At 41.2% G+C, this 16,806-nt stretch overlaps 1 protein-coding gene across 2 annotated transcripts in view; it reads left to right on the top strand.

Moving 5' to 3' along the window:
- MINDY4 (MINDY lysine 48 deubiquitinase 4) overlaps positions 1-16,806 on the top strand; it is an 87,756-nt gene that overhangs the window by 33,702 nt on the left and 37,248 nt on the right. For both annotated transcript variants that reach the window (XR_003998721.1, XM_030549971.1), the window contains exons 9-13: positions 744-832; positions 11,133-11,234; positions 11,890-11,953; positions 13,273-13,338; positions 13,612-13,679. Coding sequence is in view for 1 of the 2 variants with exons in the window: in XM_030549971.1 (XP_030405831.1) it covers positions 744-832; positions 11,133-11,234; positions 11,890-11,953; positions 13,273-13,338; positions 13,612-13,679 (389 nt within the window). In the remaining variant the exon portion in view is untranslated. The remainder of the gene's footprint in view (positions 1-743; positions 833-11,132; positions 11,235-11,889; positions 11,954-13,272; positions 13,339-13,611; positions 13,680-16,806) is intronic.

The following is a 16,806-nucleotide window of genomic DNA, read 5'->3' as shown; positions in this document are numbered from 1 at the left end:
GGATTGAAGCCTCTTACATACTCTAAACCATATTGTGGCTGACCTGTTTTTCATAATGCTCTAAGATGGCAGATCACATTAATGCACAAGAATATAAAGGGTTGGCTCATATGTTTAAGTGTGAACCTGGACTTGAAAACAGTAACATATGCAGAGAGAGGAGCTTTTCATCTTCCTGTGACAGTGTCTGAATCAAGCCCATTTAGCACACAACTTCCGTCTCTCCCTGTTATTCTCTGTGGGTAAAATTCTTCCCTGTGCAGAGGGCCCACACCAAACATATATACCACTGAAATCCTATTTTGAGAGTTTGTATGGGATTGAATTCATGAACAGACTGTGGGGGCGGGCGGCTCTGCCTAGGGATTAATTTCAAAAGGTAGGAATATAGACCTTCCTCATTTGTTTTCATCTTCAGGCAAGGTGCATGTTCAAGGGGCATTAGGAGCAATATTTTTGGTTGATGGTGGAGGAGATAAAACTCCTGTCCTTGACTTCATAGATGTCTGTACGGTATGTTCTAGGCACTTGCAAACAGAACACAGAGGAAACAGAACCTCAATTAGTAATGCTGACTTTTCAGTTGCTTCAAAAAGCAGCATAATGCTGCAAATTCAGCAAGCAAAACAGATACATCAAAGGATGGCTTTAAACTTGAATGAAAACACATGGGTTGTGAAAAGTTCTCACCAGCATCAAACAGTGCTAGTTGTTTTGTTCATCCAGTGTATTATTCATTTTAGGGCGGTCCATGTGGAGTATTGGCCGCAGTTCAAGCCTGTGTCCTGCAACAACTTCTCTTTGGAGACAGTCACAGAAATAGCGATGTGCGGTGAGTCAACAGCTGACACCAGAAATTTTTTCCATTCTAAATTAAACTTTATCTTAGTGTGTCCAGAAAAAAGCCTTTCTGAGCTTGGCCCTATTGCCCTTGCATTTGTGTCCAGAAGAGAGAAAGTGTCAACTGCTTACTTGTTCTTCTTGAGGCTAATAGAAGTTGCCTTTTAACAGTGGATTTAAAGGCTAGCTTTTCATTAACATACTAGTTTCTTGTGATTAACCAAGAACCTTTTTAAAAAAAGAAACCCTGAATTATGGCCAGCATCAGTTACTGAACCTGCAGAGTCCCATGGTGAAGCAATGATTTAAAAGAGAATGCAATCATGTATTGTAAGACCATACTATGCATGAGGTCTTTCATGGCAATATAAAATCCCAATGAACTTGCAAAAAGTTAGTTATACCAGCTCTTTTCCTTACTAATTTTACACAGCTAAAGTCCCTAATGGGATTTAAAAACTGTATATCTTTTAATTACTTTACAGAAAAGTTACAGGATATTCATAGCATCAAGGGAAAATTACTTGCTACGTTCTAATAAACTCAGAGCACACAGCATTTGTGTCTGTGCTAAAGAGACAAATCTTATTCACTGTGGGAATTTATCACAGTGGGGTTTACAAAAACATGGACACCTAATTCCCATTAATTTCAATGGGATTTCTGCACCTACACACTTTTGGAAAAGCTTTAGTGCCTGTCTGAATCTTTAGTGCCTAAATACCATTAAAGTCTGTCTCTCAGCCTCTTTCTCTACTTGTGGACAGAAATTCTGGCCCCATTAGGACTTCAATCTGGCCATGTAAATGGGTCTTAAAGTGAGTGCAAGTGTAATTTACTTCCACTTTAAAATTTCCTTTCCTTGAGAATTATGTAAAGAGACAAAGGACTTTTTACATGAGAAGGAGAATCTCCACCAATATGGGCAGATTCTTATGGAAATTATGTGATATCGGTTACGATTTTCTGCAGTGATTCCTGATGTTGTAATATACAATTCTGAGTTTTTCAAGGGTGAAAATTATGATTTGACATAAAATGGGAGAGAATTAGCACTTAAATTGTTCTGTGAACAATTTTGGATCTCCACTCCTAAATAAGTCTCACGGAGTATGTCCTCACAGTGAAACAATGATTGCATATGCCTATAATTGCTGGAGATCTGGGTTATGTTAATCAACAATTGCAAATCTATTTTTGGATCTCATTTTATTCGTCATCTCTCCTAAAGACACCATTAGAGCCAGGGCCGGCTCTAGCCATTTCGCTGCCCCAAGCACAGCGGCACACCGCAGGGGGCGCTCTGCCGCTCGCCGGTTCAGCGGCTCCGGTGGACCTCCCGCAGGTGTCCTGCCCGCGGGACCAGCAGACCCTCCGCAGGCACGCCTGCGGGAGGTCCACCAGAGCCGTCTGCCGCCCTCCCGGCAACCGGCAGAGCACCCCCCCATGGCATGCCACCCCAAGCACGTGCTTGGCGCGCTGGGGCCTGGAGCCGGCCCTGATTAGAGCACAGATTGGTATAAATCAGCACCGCTAGCCAACTTTTCTCAACACAGACCCAAAATGAAAATACCAGAGGCCAAATTATGTCCATTGTCACTCTGGTATAAATCTGCAAATCAATTATTAGTTCCTCACCTTCACTCCCACAGCTGTGAAGAAAAAAAAAGTTGGGATTTCGGAGCTATCCCATTGTATTTTATACCTTCTTGAAAACAGGCTGAACCTTATCCGTTGGATGGATCTCAAATTCTCTCTCTCTCTCTGTTTCTCAACAAAACAAAAAAATTTTGAACATGCAAAAATTACATTGATACATCCCCAATGTCAAATGACGTTTGTGATCCCTATCCGATTATATTTAGATTCTTTTACTGCACGCACCTTCACAGCATCAGCTCAAAAAGAGCTCCACCGGAATCAGCACTTAGCAGATAATGGTTCAGACCCATCATTCTTGTGTAGATAGAGCCAACACACCTCTGCTGCCAGTAACATAACAGGAATTTCCTGAACTTGAGAGGTCATCACCCTTTAGAATATTGCCAGCCTCAGAAGCCCCATACTTGCTAATCTATCTGTTGTAGACATTTGCACTAGACACGGCATTATGATATTTAGGCATCAGATTCAAAACTGGTGGGATGAAAGAAATCAACAGAGGTGGGCCTGGTGCTAAACTTTTAAAACATTCTTTTTAACCTCAATCTTTGTTTAACATCACTTTTCTCACTAATCTCTTTGTGACACTAGTGTGAAATTAGTGCTCTAATTATATGATATCAGTTAAGGCAGGGGTAGGCAACCTATGGCATGCGTGCCAAAGGCGGCATGCAAGCTGATTTTCAGTGGCACTCATGCTGCCCAGGTCCTGGCCTGGCTGGGGGGCTCTGCAATTTAATTTAATTTTAAATGAAGCTTCTTAAACATTTGAAAAATCTTATTTACTTTACATACAACAATAGTTTAGTTATCTATTATAGACTTATAGAAAGATACCTTCTAAAAACGTTAAAATGTATTACTGGCACGCGAAACCTTAAATTAGAGTGAATAAATGAAAACTCGGCACACCACTTCTGAAAGGTTGCCAACCCCTGAGTTAAGGCATTTTCATTGTTTTGTCATTGGAAAATATTATACCTTAATGGAAAATATTATTTTGATTTGTCTTTAGATAAAGGTCTGGATATTCTGTTTATATATAAATTTATCTTTTTCTTTATCTTCACTATCAGACGGCTATCTCAAAGCCCTAATCTAGGTTACTTAGGCAAACATATACTGTGAATATATACACACACACACACACACACACACACACACACACACACACACACACACACACACACACACACACACACACACAGACTATACACTGTAGCCTATTTTAAACTCAGTTGAATAGATTTTGAAATGTAAGCCTCATCTTCTTGAGGGATATTGTCAAGCTCTTTGGCATAGCTTCCCTGGTTCATCCTTTCATTAAATGATTTCATAAAGCAGAGTGCGCCACTCAAATGTGGTTTCGAAATAGGCTATTTGGTAGACAAAATCAGCTTTCACTAGGAAAAAGGGAATTCTAACTAGAGATGCTAAGTCAGAGACAGCTATTGCTGGGGTAGCAAATTCTTCTATGTATACATGTATTGTCAGAGGTGGACAATATTTCTAATATTTATGAGATACTGATTAATATGTCTTTAAGAATATGTGTATGCTGGAGTTGGTGGAGGGATTACAGCACATCTAACTATACCCAACCTCACTTTGATTTATTGAGTGCAGCTTAAAATAGCAGTGGTGATGAGATAGCATGAACCACAGTACAGACTAGGAACACAAATACCCAGGGTACCAGGTAGGCCCGTGCTGAGTTGCATGTCACTACATTTTCACTGCTCTATTTTAGCCATGTGACCTAGATTAAACTTAGCGTGAGTACGCCTGCACGAATTGCACTCACACCTCTGATTACAGTTAGACATCCCCTGAGTGTCATAGAAAAAATGAATGTAAAACATTTACATCAGATGAAGAACCAACTCTCCCAACCTATCGAAAATAAAATAACCCTGCTTTCAAAGGCAGACATCCCTGGCACAAGAATCAATTCCATAATCATGAGGAAGCCACCTCACCAGGTGAAAAGGACTGATTCCTCATGGACAGAAAGAATGGGGATGGAAAGACATGAGATGCAGAAACCAACAGAACAGGGGAGGGGGCCCTAAAACCCTCAGGGATGAGTCTCTTGCAGGGTGTGTGATTTGAATCATCCAAGGCAGCCAGTGAATTATTCTGGCAAACCACTTCTGGGAGAGAGTTCCAAACAAACAGGGTGTGACATCATGTTAGTTTCACAATTTTTGTTGTTTTGTTTCTTTATTTTTTCTCAATTCTTCCAGAAGAGCATATCTATCTGTAGCTCCACCAGCTAGCCTCTCATTCAGAACAGACTTTTTTTTAAATACACAGTGATCTACCATGTTTTACATTGCGATATCATGCTCCAGTTTGGACAAGGAGACAGGAAATTTCCTGAATTTTAGAAGGGACTGTCTCTGGTTCATCATATTACAGAATACGAGGGGAATATGATAGAAATCATTTCTCAATCAATTCAGTGAGAAAAGAAATTGCCTACAGTAGAGGGGGAAATTATTAAAACATTGCAAATCGATGACATCTGACATATCAATCAACTAAGAAATCAACTCAGGGGTGGCTCAAACACTGGCTAAAGGAGCATTAAGAAATATGTAACAGTGTATTCTCTTCCAGATACGACAGTATATTTTTGAAGACAATTTCTAACCTTTGTCCATATTCATAGAATCATAGAATATCAAGGTTGGAAGGGACCTCAGGAGGTCATTTAGTCCAACCCTCTGCTCAAAGCAGGACCAATCCCCAACTAAATCATCCCTGCCAGGGCTTTGTCAATCAAGCCTGATCTTAAAAATCCTCTAGGGAAGAAGATTCTGTCACCTCCCTAGGTAACCCATTCCAGTGCTTCACCACCCTCCTAGTGAAAAAGTTTTCCTAATATCCAACCTAGACCTCCCCACTGCAACTTGAGACCATTACTCCTCATTCTGCCATCAGCCACCACTGAGAACAGCTTAGATACATCCTCTTTGGAACCCCCTTTCAGGTAGTTGAAAGCAGCTATCAAATCCCCCCTCATTCTTCTCTGCTGCAGACTAAACAATCCCAGTTCCTGCAGCCTCTCCTCATAAGTCATGTGCTCCAGCCCCCTAATCATTTTTGTTGCCCTTCGCTGGACTCTTTCCAATTTTTCCACATCCTTCTTGTAGTGTGGGGCCCAAAACTGGACACACTACTCCAGATGAGGCTTCACCAATGCCAAATAGAGAGGAATGATCACGTCCCTCGATCTGCTGGCAATGCCCATACCTATACAGACCAAAATACCGTTACCCTTCTTGGTAACAAGGGCACACTGTTGACTCATAGCACACAGTTGACTCATAAAGACAAATGTAAACGTATTGTAGATGTCTGACATCACCATGAGGCTTAAATTCAGTTTTAGAGTTTGTTGCTTAGGAATCTCCTTTGGAGTCAGTAAAGGATTATTTTCTGACTGTGAGGACCAGGAACCTAATTTCATTGTGGAGGTCAATGGGAAATCTTACTTCTTTTTCTGGGGCTAAATGTGGCCCAGAACATTTAAGAGGCTCAGGCTCCCATGTTTAATGGAGAAGCGGAGTCTGATATTTGGTAATTTACAAAAAGGAGAGGAAGAAAGATTCAGTGGTCAGGATGCTGTCCTTGTTCTTAAGAGACCAGGGTTGAATTCCCAGCTTCTCAGACTTCTTTAGGCAAGTCACGGACAGATTTTCAATAGTTTTAGGTGCCTAGTGGGATTTTCAAAAGTGCCTAAGCAGGTTAGATGCCTGAGTTAGGTGCCAAAGCTCCTTAGGCACTTTTGAAAATCCTACTGGGTATCTACCCACATCTTTAGGCACCTACACACCTTTGAATATCTGGTCCTTTGTTTCAGTGTCTCACAATTCCCCATTTGTAAAATGGGAATAATAGCACTTCCCTAACTTACAGGATGGTTGTGAAGGGCTCAGATATTAAGGTGATGGCAGCCATATAAGTACCTAAGATAGATATTTTGCTCTAATGTGACTTCTCCCAGCCCTGTTAATCTAGAAATTGCTCTCCTCTCCTCGTGTTTCTCATCCTCATTTGAAAGGATTTTATTTCCCACTATCTTGTGTGTGAGAAGGGCTGTTGAAGTATGCAGAAATTCCCAAAAGAATTCTGGTTAACAGACAAACTCTTTATCTTTATGAGAAGAAACAAAAAAGGCCTTCAGGCATGTAAAACTTGAATAGCGAGATGGGTTGTTTTATTCATGAGAGAGGCATATTTTTCTTCAGATGTGTCTCCCTAGAGTGGAAGCTGATTCTTGATCAGAAAAGGACAGGAGTCTTCATGGCTGAACTGTTTAAATTAACATCTTTTTCTACTGTACCTGCCTTTTCAAGGTGTTGACTGCTTCACATCAAGCATTGGGCTTCAGATTTCTTCCAGCTACATGAATAAAATAATGGATTTTCTTATTGCTCCTTTACCTCCTCCATCCACAGAATATAATTTTGGCACTGCCCACAAATACCTGAACAACTCAGCTAGAATACAAGAACAGATGTGAAAAGGCTATGGGCACTTTTTTTTTTTAACCTGAGTTCTCTCTGTTAGCTCAAATGCCCCACGTCCATCAGAGAAGGAAGAGTTTTCTCACTAAACATTATATTCCAGGCAGACATACAACTTAGAAATCTGTTATTTAATTTTTGTTGGTTGATGTTTAGTGTTTTGAATTATTAGATCTTTTAATTCAAGTGCTGCACATGTTTTTTCACCTCATCTCTCAGGCTGGCAGTGCTCTAATACTAATATTGTCTAAAACTCAAATAGGTTACCCTTAAAACCAGTGGAGAATGATTCCAAACTTCCCATGTGGAAGGGTGTATAATTTAGTTGTTAGAGCAAGGGGCTAGGAGTCAGGACCCCTAGGTTCTATTCTCAGGTCTGCCAGTTTCTCACTATACAACTTTTGGTCCTATAATCGCTTAATCTCTCTGTGCCTCAGTTTAATTAGAATAATAAAAGATTAGGGTTGGAAGAGACCTCAGGAGGTCATCTAGTTCAACTCCCTGCTCAAAGCAGGACCAGCCCCAACTAAATCATCCCAGCCAGGGCTTTGTCAAGCCTGATCTTAAAAAACCTCTAGGGAAGAAGATTCTACCACCTCCCTAGGTAACCCATTCCAGTGCTTCATCCCCCTCCTAGTGAAATAGTGTTTCCTAATATCCAACCTAAATCTCCCACACTGCAACTTGAGACCATTGTTCCTTGTTCTGTCATCTGCCACCACTAAGAACAGCCTAGCTCCATCCTCTTTGGAATCCCCCTTCAGGTAGTTGAAGGCTGCTATCAAATCTCCCCTCACTTTTCTGCAGACTAAATAAGCCCAGTTCCCTCAGCCTCTACTCATAAGTCATGTGCCCCAGCCCCCTAATCATTTACATTGCCCTCTGATGGACTCTTTCCAATTTGTCCACATCCTTTCTGTAGTGGGGGACCCAAAACTGGACGCAATACTCCAGGTGTAACCTCACCAGTGCTGAATAGAGGGGAATTATCGCTTTTCTCGATCTGATGGCAGTAGTCCTACTAGTGCAGCCCAATATACTGTTAGTCTTCTTGGCAACAAGGGCACACTGCTGACTCATATCCAGTTTCTTGTCCATTGTAATCCTCAGGTCCTTTTCAGTAGAACTACCACTTAGCCGGTTGGTCCCCAGCCTGTAGCAGTGCATGGGATTCTTCTATGCTAAGTGCAGAATTCTGCACTTGTCCCTGTTAAACCTCATCAGATTCTTTTAGTCCAATCCTCCAATTTGTCTAGGTCACTCTGGACTCTATTCCTACCCTCCAGCATATTTACCTCTCCCCCCAGTGTTATCTGCAAAGTTGCTGAGGGTGCAATCCATCCCATCATTCAGATCATTAATGAAGATGTTGAACCAAACCGGCCCCAGAACAGACCCCTGGGGCACTCTGCTTGATACTGGCTGCCAGCTAGACATCAAGCTGTTGATCACTACCTGTTGAGCCCAACAATCTAGCCAGCTTTCTATCCACCTTATAATCCATTCATCCAATCCATACTTTAACTTGCTGGCAAGAATACTGTGGGAGACCTATCAAAAGCTTTGCTAAAGTCAAGATATATCACGTCCACCACTTTCCCCATATCCACAGAGCCAGTTATCTCATCATAGAATGCAATCAAATTGGTCAGGCATGACTTGCCCTTGGTGAATCCATATTGACTGTTCCTGATCACCTTCATCTCCTCCAAGTGCTTCAAAATGGAATCCTTGAGGACCTGCATGGTGTCAAGTATCAGAGGGGTAGCCATGTTAGTCTGGATCTTTAAAAGCAGCAAAGAATCCTGTGGCACCTTATAGACTAACAGATGTTTTGGAGCATGAGCTTTCATGGGTGAATACCCACTTCGTCAGATGCATGTCATGAGCGACATGCATCTGACGAAGTGGGTATTCACCCACGAAAGCTCATGCTCCAAAACGTCTGTTTGTCTATAAGGTGCCACGGGATTCTTTGCTGCATTTTGAGGACCTGCTCCATGATTTTTCCAGGGACTGAGGTGAGGCTGATTGGTCTGTAGCTCCCTGGATTATCCTTCTTCCTTTAAAGTTGGGCACTATATTTGCCTTTTTCCAATCATCCAATTCATCTGTAAAACTGGAATAATATTTCTTACCTATCTCATGGGGCATGGTGAGACTTAGCAAATAAATTTTGTAAAGAGCTTAGAGATCCTTTGGTGAAAGGTGCCACACAAGTACAATGTGTTCTATTTACAGCACATGACATTTTAGATAAAGTCTATTAGTAGATAAGGATTTTCAGGATTGAGCTTCAAGCCAACAAAAGCTAAACCATTCAGATTTAGGACTGAAATGAAATTTGAAGGCCTTTTTTGACTTAAAGCATATTCAGCATATAAAACAATCATATCATAGAATGTAGAGATGGAAAAGATATATTAAGTCACCTGGTCAAACTCCTTACCAGTGCAAGATTATTCCCCTCGGGACAGTTACTTGTATTTTGACAGATATAATTTTAAATGTGCCTAGTGATGGAGTTTGTACTGTTTCCCCTAGAAGTTTAATCCATAGCCTACTACTGTAGATCTCACTATCTAATTGGCTCTTTCTTGATTTTTACCACTTTACTCCTAGTTATAACCTTTCATATTATGCTAAATAATTCTTCATTGCTTGACACCGTTTGTCAAGATATTTCTCCCCCAGTTTGAACTTTAGCGTCCAATAGTGGGTACCTGCATGGACACTTCTAAGCTTAATACCTAGCTTAGATCTGATAGCATCGCCACCAGCCAAAATATAGTGTTTGGCACACTTTCTGTTCCCCCAAAACCCTTCCCTGGGGAACCCAAGACCCAGACCTCTTGGGTCTTAAAACCAGGAGAAATAAACCATCCCCCCTCCTTTCCCCCTCCCAGACTTTCCCCTCCCTGGGTTACCCTGAGAGGCTCCACTGATCCAAACTCCTTCGATCTTAAAACAGAGAGGAATTAACCATCCTCCCTCCTTTCCCCCTCCCAGACTTTCCCCTCCCTGGGCTACCCTGAGAGGCTCCACTGATCCAAACTCCTTGGATCTTAAAACAGAGAGGAATCAACCTTCTCCTCCCTCCTTTTCTGCCACCAATCCCTGGTGAGTTCAGACCCAATCCCCTTGGGTCATAAACAAGGGAAAAAAATCAATCGGGTTCTTAAAAAAGAAAGCTTTAATTAAAGAAAGAAAAAAGTAAAAATTATCTCTGTAAAATTAGGATGGAAAATGTTTACAGGGTAGTCAGATTTATATAGCCTAGAGGGACTCCCTCCCCCCAGCCTGATATTCCAAGTTACAGCAAACAGAGGTAAAACTCCTTCCAGCAAAATACACATTTGCAAGTTAAGAAAACAAACATAAGACTAATCCGCCTTTTCTAGCTAGTACTTACTATTTTGAACATGAGAGACTGTTTCAGAAAGATTGGAGAAACCTGGGTTGCACGTCTGGTCCCTCTTAGCCCCAAGAGCAAACAACAAACAAAAACAAAGAGCACAAACAAAGACTTCCCTCCTCCAAGATTTGAAAGTATTTTGTCCCCCCATTGGTCCTCTGGTCAGGTGTCAGCCAGGTTTACTGAGTTTCTTAAGCCTTTACAGGTAAGAGAGACATTAACCCTTAACCATCTGTTTGTGACACCCTTTATCATGATCCCTCTACCCAGTCATTGCTTCACCAGGCTCCACATGCTAATTTTGTGAATTTTTCCTTGTAAGTGAATCGTGAAAAAACAGACACCGCCCTTTAAAGTCAACCCCCTAGAATTAAAGCTGTTAGTGCCTATCACACCTAGCCATGTTCTACCAACAGTGCAAAGAGAATATCCTACATGAGGCATCTCTGCTCATTGATTTTAGTCATTTAGTCTCACATTCTCAAAGGTATTTAAGTGCGTAACTCCCATTGACTTCGATGGGATTTAGGTGCCTAAATACATTTGAGGATCTGGGCCTTTGTACATACCAAACCTGCTGTGAATCTGTGCACACTGAAAGAGAAGAAGTTCATCTTTACATGGCTGCCTCACTAATAGTGTCAATTTTTGCTTGTTTCTCATATATCCAAAAACAACAGGTGTCTGCAACCTTCAGACGCTCACAGGACCAAATGCCTCACCCTGGCTATTGCAGATATTTTATGGCGTGCAGGGGGCAATGAAAAAGCTGTGGTTGCACTGTAAGTGGGATGAACATTTTTAATTATCATGTAAGATTCTCGTGTGTATAAAATGATTGTTTCTGTTTATACATCTAAGTAGCTATCACTGTGTATGAAGGACAGTATGTATCTGTATAGTCTGAAAGGGTTTATTGCTAATGGTCACATGCTCGCAGCAGTTACCTGCCCTAATAGTCAGAGAAATCTCAGGGTGAATTCCTGGCCCCACTGAATTCAATGGGACAGTTTTTGATGAGAATTCCTTCCTGTTAATCTGGAAGTAGAACTTTCCCAAAGCAGCTCCCTGACTATTGTAATTATATTTTTAATTTTTTTCAAACTACAATGGGTATCTCAGAAGAGACTTTGAATGTCTGTTCCACTCTTGTGATAATATTATTGTTCTTATATTTTGTTGCAGTGAAAAAATTCAGTAAGTTCTTCAATCTATACCTTTCTTCTTTCTAGATACTGAAACATGAACTGATCAATTGCAAACAAATCTAAAGGCTATCAGAGCTCAGATAAAGTAATATTAAAAGCCAAAGGTCTTTTATTTAATGCTACTTTTTTTTGGTTTAGTCTTCCAATTCATTACAGCCCACGGATTTCTCTTTGCTGTGTTGCTGGTTCTTCTAAACTGAACTGCTGTTTATTTAATTCTCCTCTTTAGGTCTTCAGGAAGGCAGCAGTTCACTCCAGCAGGAAAATACAAAGCGGATGGAATCTTCGAAACAGTAAGGTTTTATGTGTAATCTTCCTGTAATATATTTTGTAACTTCCCTTATATAAGTGCAATGGGCCTGATTCTCCTCTGTCTCACCAACATTTAACTCTACTGACACCACTGTAATTACTCTAATTTACTCCAGTGTCAGAAGAGAATCAAAGAGGAAGTGACATAATTGGCTCCCAAACTGCCACACCCTTTAAAGGGAATTGGGCTTTCTGACATTCTCCTTTTTCCTTTCCTTTCATTCCCTCTTCTCTCCCAGGCCCCATTTAATAGCAGTTTCCCCTCTAGTTACTGGAAATGGATCCTTCCATAGCTCCTCACAACACTGTTAGAGATAGAAACCCTGATTTTCCCTTCTTGTCCTTCCTACAATATTCCTTTCCCTTTGTTTTTCTGATTAAATAATAATAATTAATTGTAAACCAGATACTTTCCACTTATACATTTTTTCCAGCTGAAGATCTCAAATTGATTTAATAATCCAGTAAAGCAATAATGAATTAAGCCGTACAAATAATACCTCTGTGAATTAGGGAAATATTTTTATCCTCAAAAACTGAGACAATGGGAAGAATGGCTTTCCCACAATCACACAGGAAATCCATGGCAATGTCAGAATTATAACCTTCTCTCCCAACCCTGAGTCCCATGTTTTGGCCTCAAGATTATTACTCCCCTCAAAATCTAGGGGTGTAAATCAATGATAAAGAACAGACACTGTTGAAATAATAGAATTGTAGGACTGGAAGGGACCTTGAGAGGTCATCTAGTCCAGTCCCCTGCACTCAAGGCAGGACTAAGTATTATCTAGACCATCCCTGACAGGTGTTTGTCTAACCTGCTCTTAAAAATCTCCAATGATTTGGTATTTCTAAGCTGGTTCCAAGAATTGCCCTTTCTCCCACAGATCATTCTTAAATTAATAATGAACTTCCATGCAATAAATTTCACATATCAGGAACTAGCATTTTAAAAGAGCTCTCAGAATATATGACTTTTATAGCTAAAATAGGATTTAAAATATATTATTTTGCTAAGTGTTGTTGTAGCCGTGTTGGTCCCCGAATATGAGCGAGACAAGGTAGGTCAGATAATACCTCACCATATATTACCTCACCAATGTTGTCTCTCTCATTTTAGTAACATTGCTAAAAAAAGTGAGAGTAGTGAACATCACGGGCTTCAATGGATCCGATCCAATTTACACCAGCTGAGAATCTGGCCAAACATACAGAATTGGGTTTCTTAAATAATTTTGGCTTGAGTTATACCAGCTTCTTGTTATCTGTTTTAATTGCATTATTTTACATTTTTTTCCAGCTAATACTACATAGTGTCACAAAATGTGAAGATCTGACCATTTTTCTTCAGCAGAATATTCATCAGGTATGGTACAAGGAGAGAAAATGAAACTTGTCATTGTTCAGCTGTTATTTTTTCAGTATTTAATGTTTTGTAGAAAACTGTATAAACAGCTTTTTGGATATGACGCTGATGTGTCCTATGTTTGAAAAAGATGAAGGACCAAATTCAGACCATAACGTAAATGGAAGTGAGTCTTATTGACCTCAGTTGGAGGTGCATCTCCTTATGCTGGGGCTGAAAATCATATTCAATAAACAAACACATGTAAATACAGTGGAACTTTTTTTTTTCCAGTTTGAAACTGGTCCATTTGGGTGCATTCTTCTTACCCTGTCGGTTATCTTTACAAGATCTATCGATCTGTGAGTATTTTTATATTCCCCTTTCATAAACTTCAGAGTTGCCTTAGCCATGTGAAAGGTGTAACACAGGCAGGGAGTGGTAACCCTTCAAAACTTTCTAGTTTCCACAGACAGTCTGTTGGCCCACTAAATAATATGAATTCAGCATTTACAGTATTCTAGGTGTTGTCTCTTACAAGTAGAGGGAATATTGCTGATATTGACTGATTCCTATGTTTGGCTTTATCAAAAGCTCAATAAATCAGTAAGAGGCTTTCTGTTAATTTTAGATCAGGCTCCTAATCTATAACTGGTGAGTTTTTAAGGGCGTCCTCTGTGGAAAGTGTTCTAGTAGAAAGATGCTGAGCCCTAGGGTGACTAGACAGCAAATGTGAAAAATCGGGACAGATGGTGGGGGGTAATAGGAACCTATATAAGAAAAAGACCCAAAAATCAGGACTGTCCCTATAAAATTGGGACATTTGGTCACCCTACTCAGCCTAGTCCTTTGGACCACATGGAGCCTGGTTTGTGTGACATCTGCAGTGAGGTACGCAGTACATCCAGCCAGCAGGTGAAGTGTACTGTGCCAATTGGGTTAGTCTATTCTAGTGTGTCTGCCACATAACAAGTACAACCAAAATAACAGGCTCATCATTACTGCTCTACAGTCCATTTTTGTTCCTGGCTCTCCAATTCTAGCAGATTTTCTGATAGCCTGAGCAGTTTTACTTCATTTCAGTTTTGGATGGTGATTCCATTTTATATGGTCAGATGTCACTCAGGAAGCAGTGATCACTATGTGAGTCAGTTGTTTAGTGTAATATACATTCGGGGTCTAATTTAGAAGCATTCTTTAAGATAGCCTGTGTTACATTCCATTGAGGGTCACCAGCATGTGGGACAATAGGTGAGATGTTGATTTGCACTTAATAGAGCAGCAAAGAATCCTGTGGCACCTTATAGACTAACAGATGTTTTGGAGCATGAGCTTTCGTGGCTGAATACCCACTTCGTCAGATGCATGTAGTGGAAATTTCCAGGAGCAGGTATATATATGCAGGCAAGCTAGAGATAATGAGGTAGTTCAATCAGGGAGGATGAGGCCCTGTTCTAGCAGTTGAGGTGTGAAAACCAAGGGAGGAGAAACTGGTTTTGTAATTGGCAAGCCATTCACAGTCTTTGTTTAATCCTGAGCTGTTAGTGTCAAATTTGCAGATGAACTGAAGCTCAGCAGTTTCTCTTTGAAGTCTGGTCCAGAAGTTTTTTTGCTGCAGGATGGCCACCTTAAGGTCTGCTATAGTGTGGCCAGGGAGGTTGAAGTGTTCTCCTACAGGTTTTATATATTGCCATTCCTAATATCTGATTTGTGTCCGTTTATCCTTTTCCGTAGCGACTGTCCAGTTTGGCCGATGTACATAGCAGAGGGGCATTGCTGGCATATGATGGCGTATACTACATTGGTGGATGTGCAGTCGAATGAACCGGTGATGGTGTGGCTGATCTGGTTAGGTCTTGTGATGGTGTCGCTGGTATAGATATGTGGGCAGAGTTGGCATCAAGGTTTGTTGCATGGATTGGTTCCTGAGCTAGAGTTCTTATGGTGCAGTGTGTAGTTACTGGTGAGGATATGTTTCAGGTTGGCAGGTTGCCTGTTGGTGAGGACTGGCCTGCCACCCAAGGCCTGTGAAAGTGTGGGATCATTGTCCAGGATGGGTTGTAGATCCCTGATAATGCGTTGGAGAGGTTTTAGCTGGGGACTGTATGTGATGGCCAGTGGAGTCCTGTTGGTTTCTTTCTTGGGTTTATCTTGCAGTAGGAGGCTTCTGGGTACACGTCTGGCTCTGTTGATCTGTTTCCTTATTTCCTCGTGTGGGTATTGTAATTTTGAGAATGCTTGGTGGAGATTTTGTAGGTGTTGGTCTCTGTCTGAGGGGTTAGAGCAGATGCGGTTGTACCTCAGTGCTTGGCTGTAGACAATGGATCGTGTGATGTGCCTGGGATGGAAGCTGGAGGCATGAAGATAGGCATAGCAGTCGGTAGGTTTTCGGTATAGGGTGGTGGTAATGTGACCCATCACTTATGTGCACCGTGGTGTCTAGGAAGTGGACCTCCCATGTAGATTGGTCCAGGCTGAGGTTGATCGTGAGGTGGAAGCTGTTGAAATCATGGTGGAATTTTTCCAGAGTCTCCTTCCCATGGGTCCAGATGATGAAGATGTCATCAATGTAGCGTAGGTAGAGAAGGGGCGTGAGTGGACGAGAGCTGAGGAAGCGTTGTTCCAGGTCGGCCATAAAAATATTGGCATATTGTGGGGCCATGCAGGTGCCCATAGCGGTGCCACTGATCTGGAGATATATATTGTCATCAAATTTGAAATAGTTGTGTGTGAGGATAAAGGCACAGAGCTCAGCAGCCAGTTGTGCTATGGCATCATCAGGGATACTGTTCCTGACAGCTTGTATTCCATCTGTGTGTGGGATGTTTGTGTAGAGAGCCTCTACATCCATGGTGGCTAGGATGGTGTTTTCTGGAAAGTCACCAATGCATTGTAGTTTCCTCAGGAAATCAGTGTTGTCACGGAGATAGCTGGGAGTGCTGGTGGCATAGGGTCTGAGTAGAGAGTCCACATATCCAGACAGTCCTTCAGTGAGAGTGCCAATGCCTGAGATGATGGGCCAGGATTTCCGGTTTTTTTTTTCATTGTTTTTTTTTATTTGACTTCACGTTAACATTCCACTACGGTTCCATTGCCATTATGCAGAGTTGACCCCCAAACAGTTGGTTTAATACTAATAATATCTGTATTTTATAACATAAGTAGCATTATCTTCATTTTATTGACTGGGGAACTGAGGCCCAAAAAGATGTGTTGTCTTTTCTTAGGCCACACAGGCATGAGATTTTAAAAGATATTTAGATACCAAGTGGGTTTTTCATAAGCACGTAGCTGCCTAAACTCCCACTGATTTCAGTCCAGGAACCAGCCATTAACTAGTACCTATTTCTAAATGATACAAGCAGTGAGGTCATTTCTCCTGTTATTTTTGAAATCCTAACAGAAGGATTATGCCACGTCAATTTATCTGTAACTGATTTCAGTGGGAGTTAGGTGCCTAGACACTTTTGAAAAATCCCACTTGGCACT

Source organism: Gopherus evgoodei, chromosome 2, assembly GCF_007399415.2.
Source record: "Gopherus evgoodei ecotype Sinaloan lineage chromosome 2, rGopEvg1_v1.p, whole genome shotgun sequence".
Taxonomy (NCBI): Eukaryota; Metazoa; Chordata; order Testudines; family Testudinidae; genus Gopherus; species Gopherus evgoodei.
This window is presented reverse-complemented; position numbering and strand designations above follow the sequence as displayed.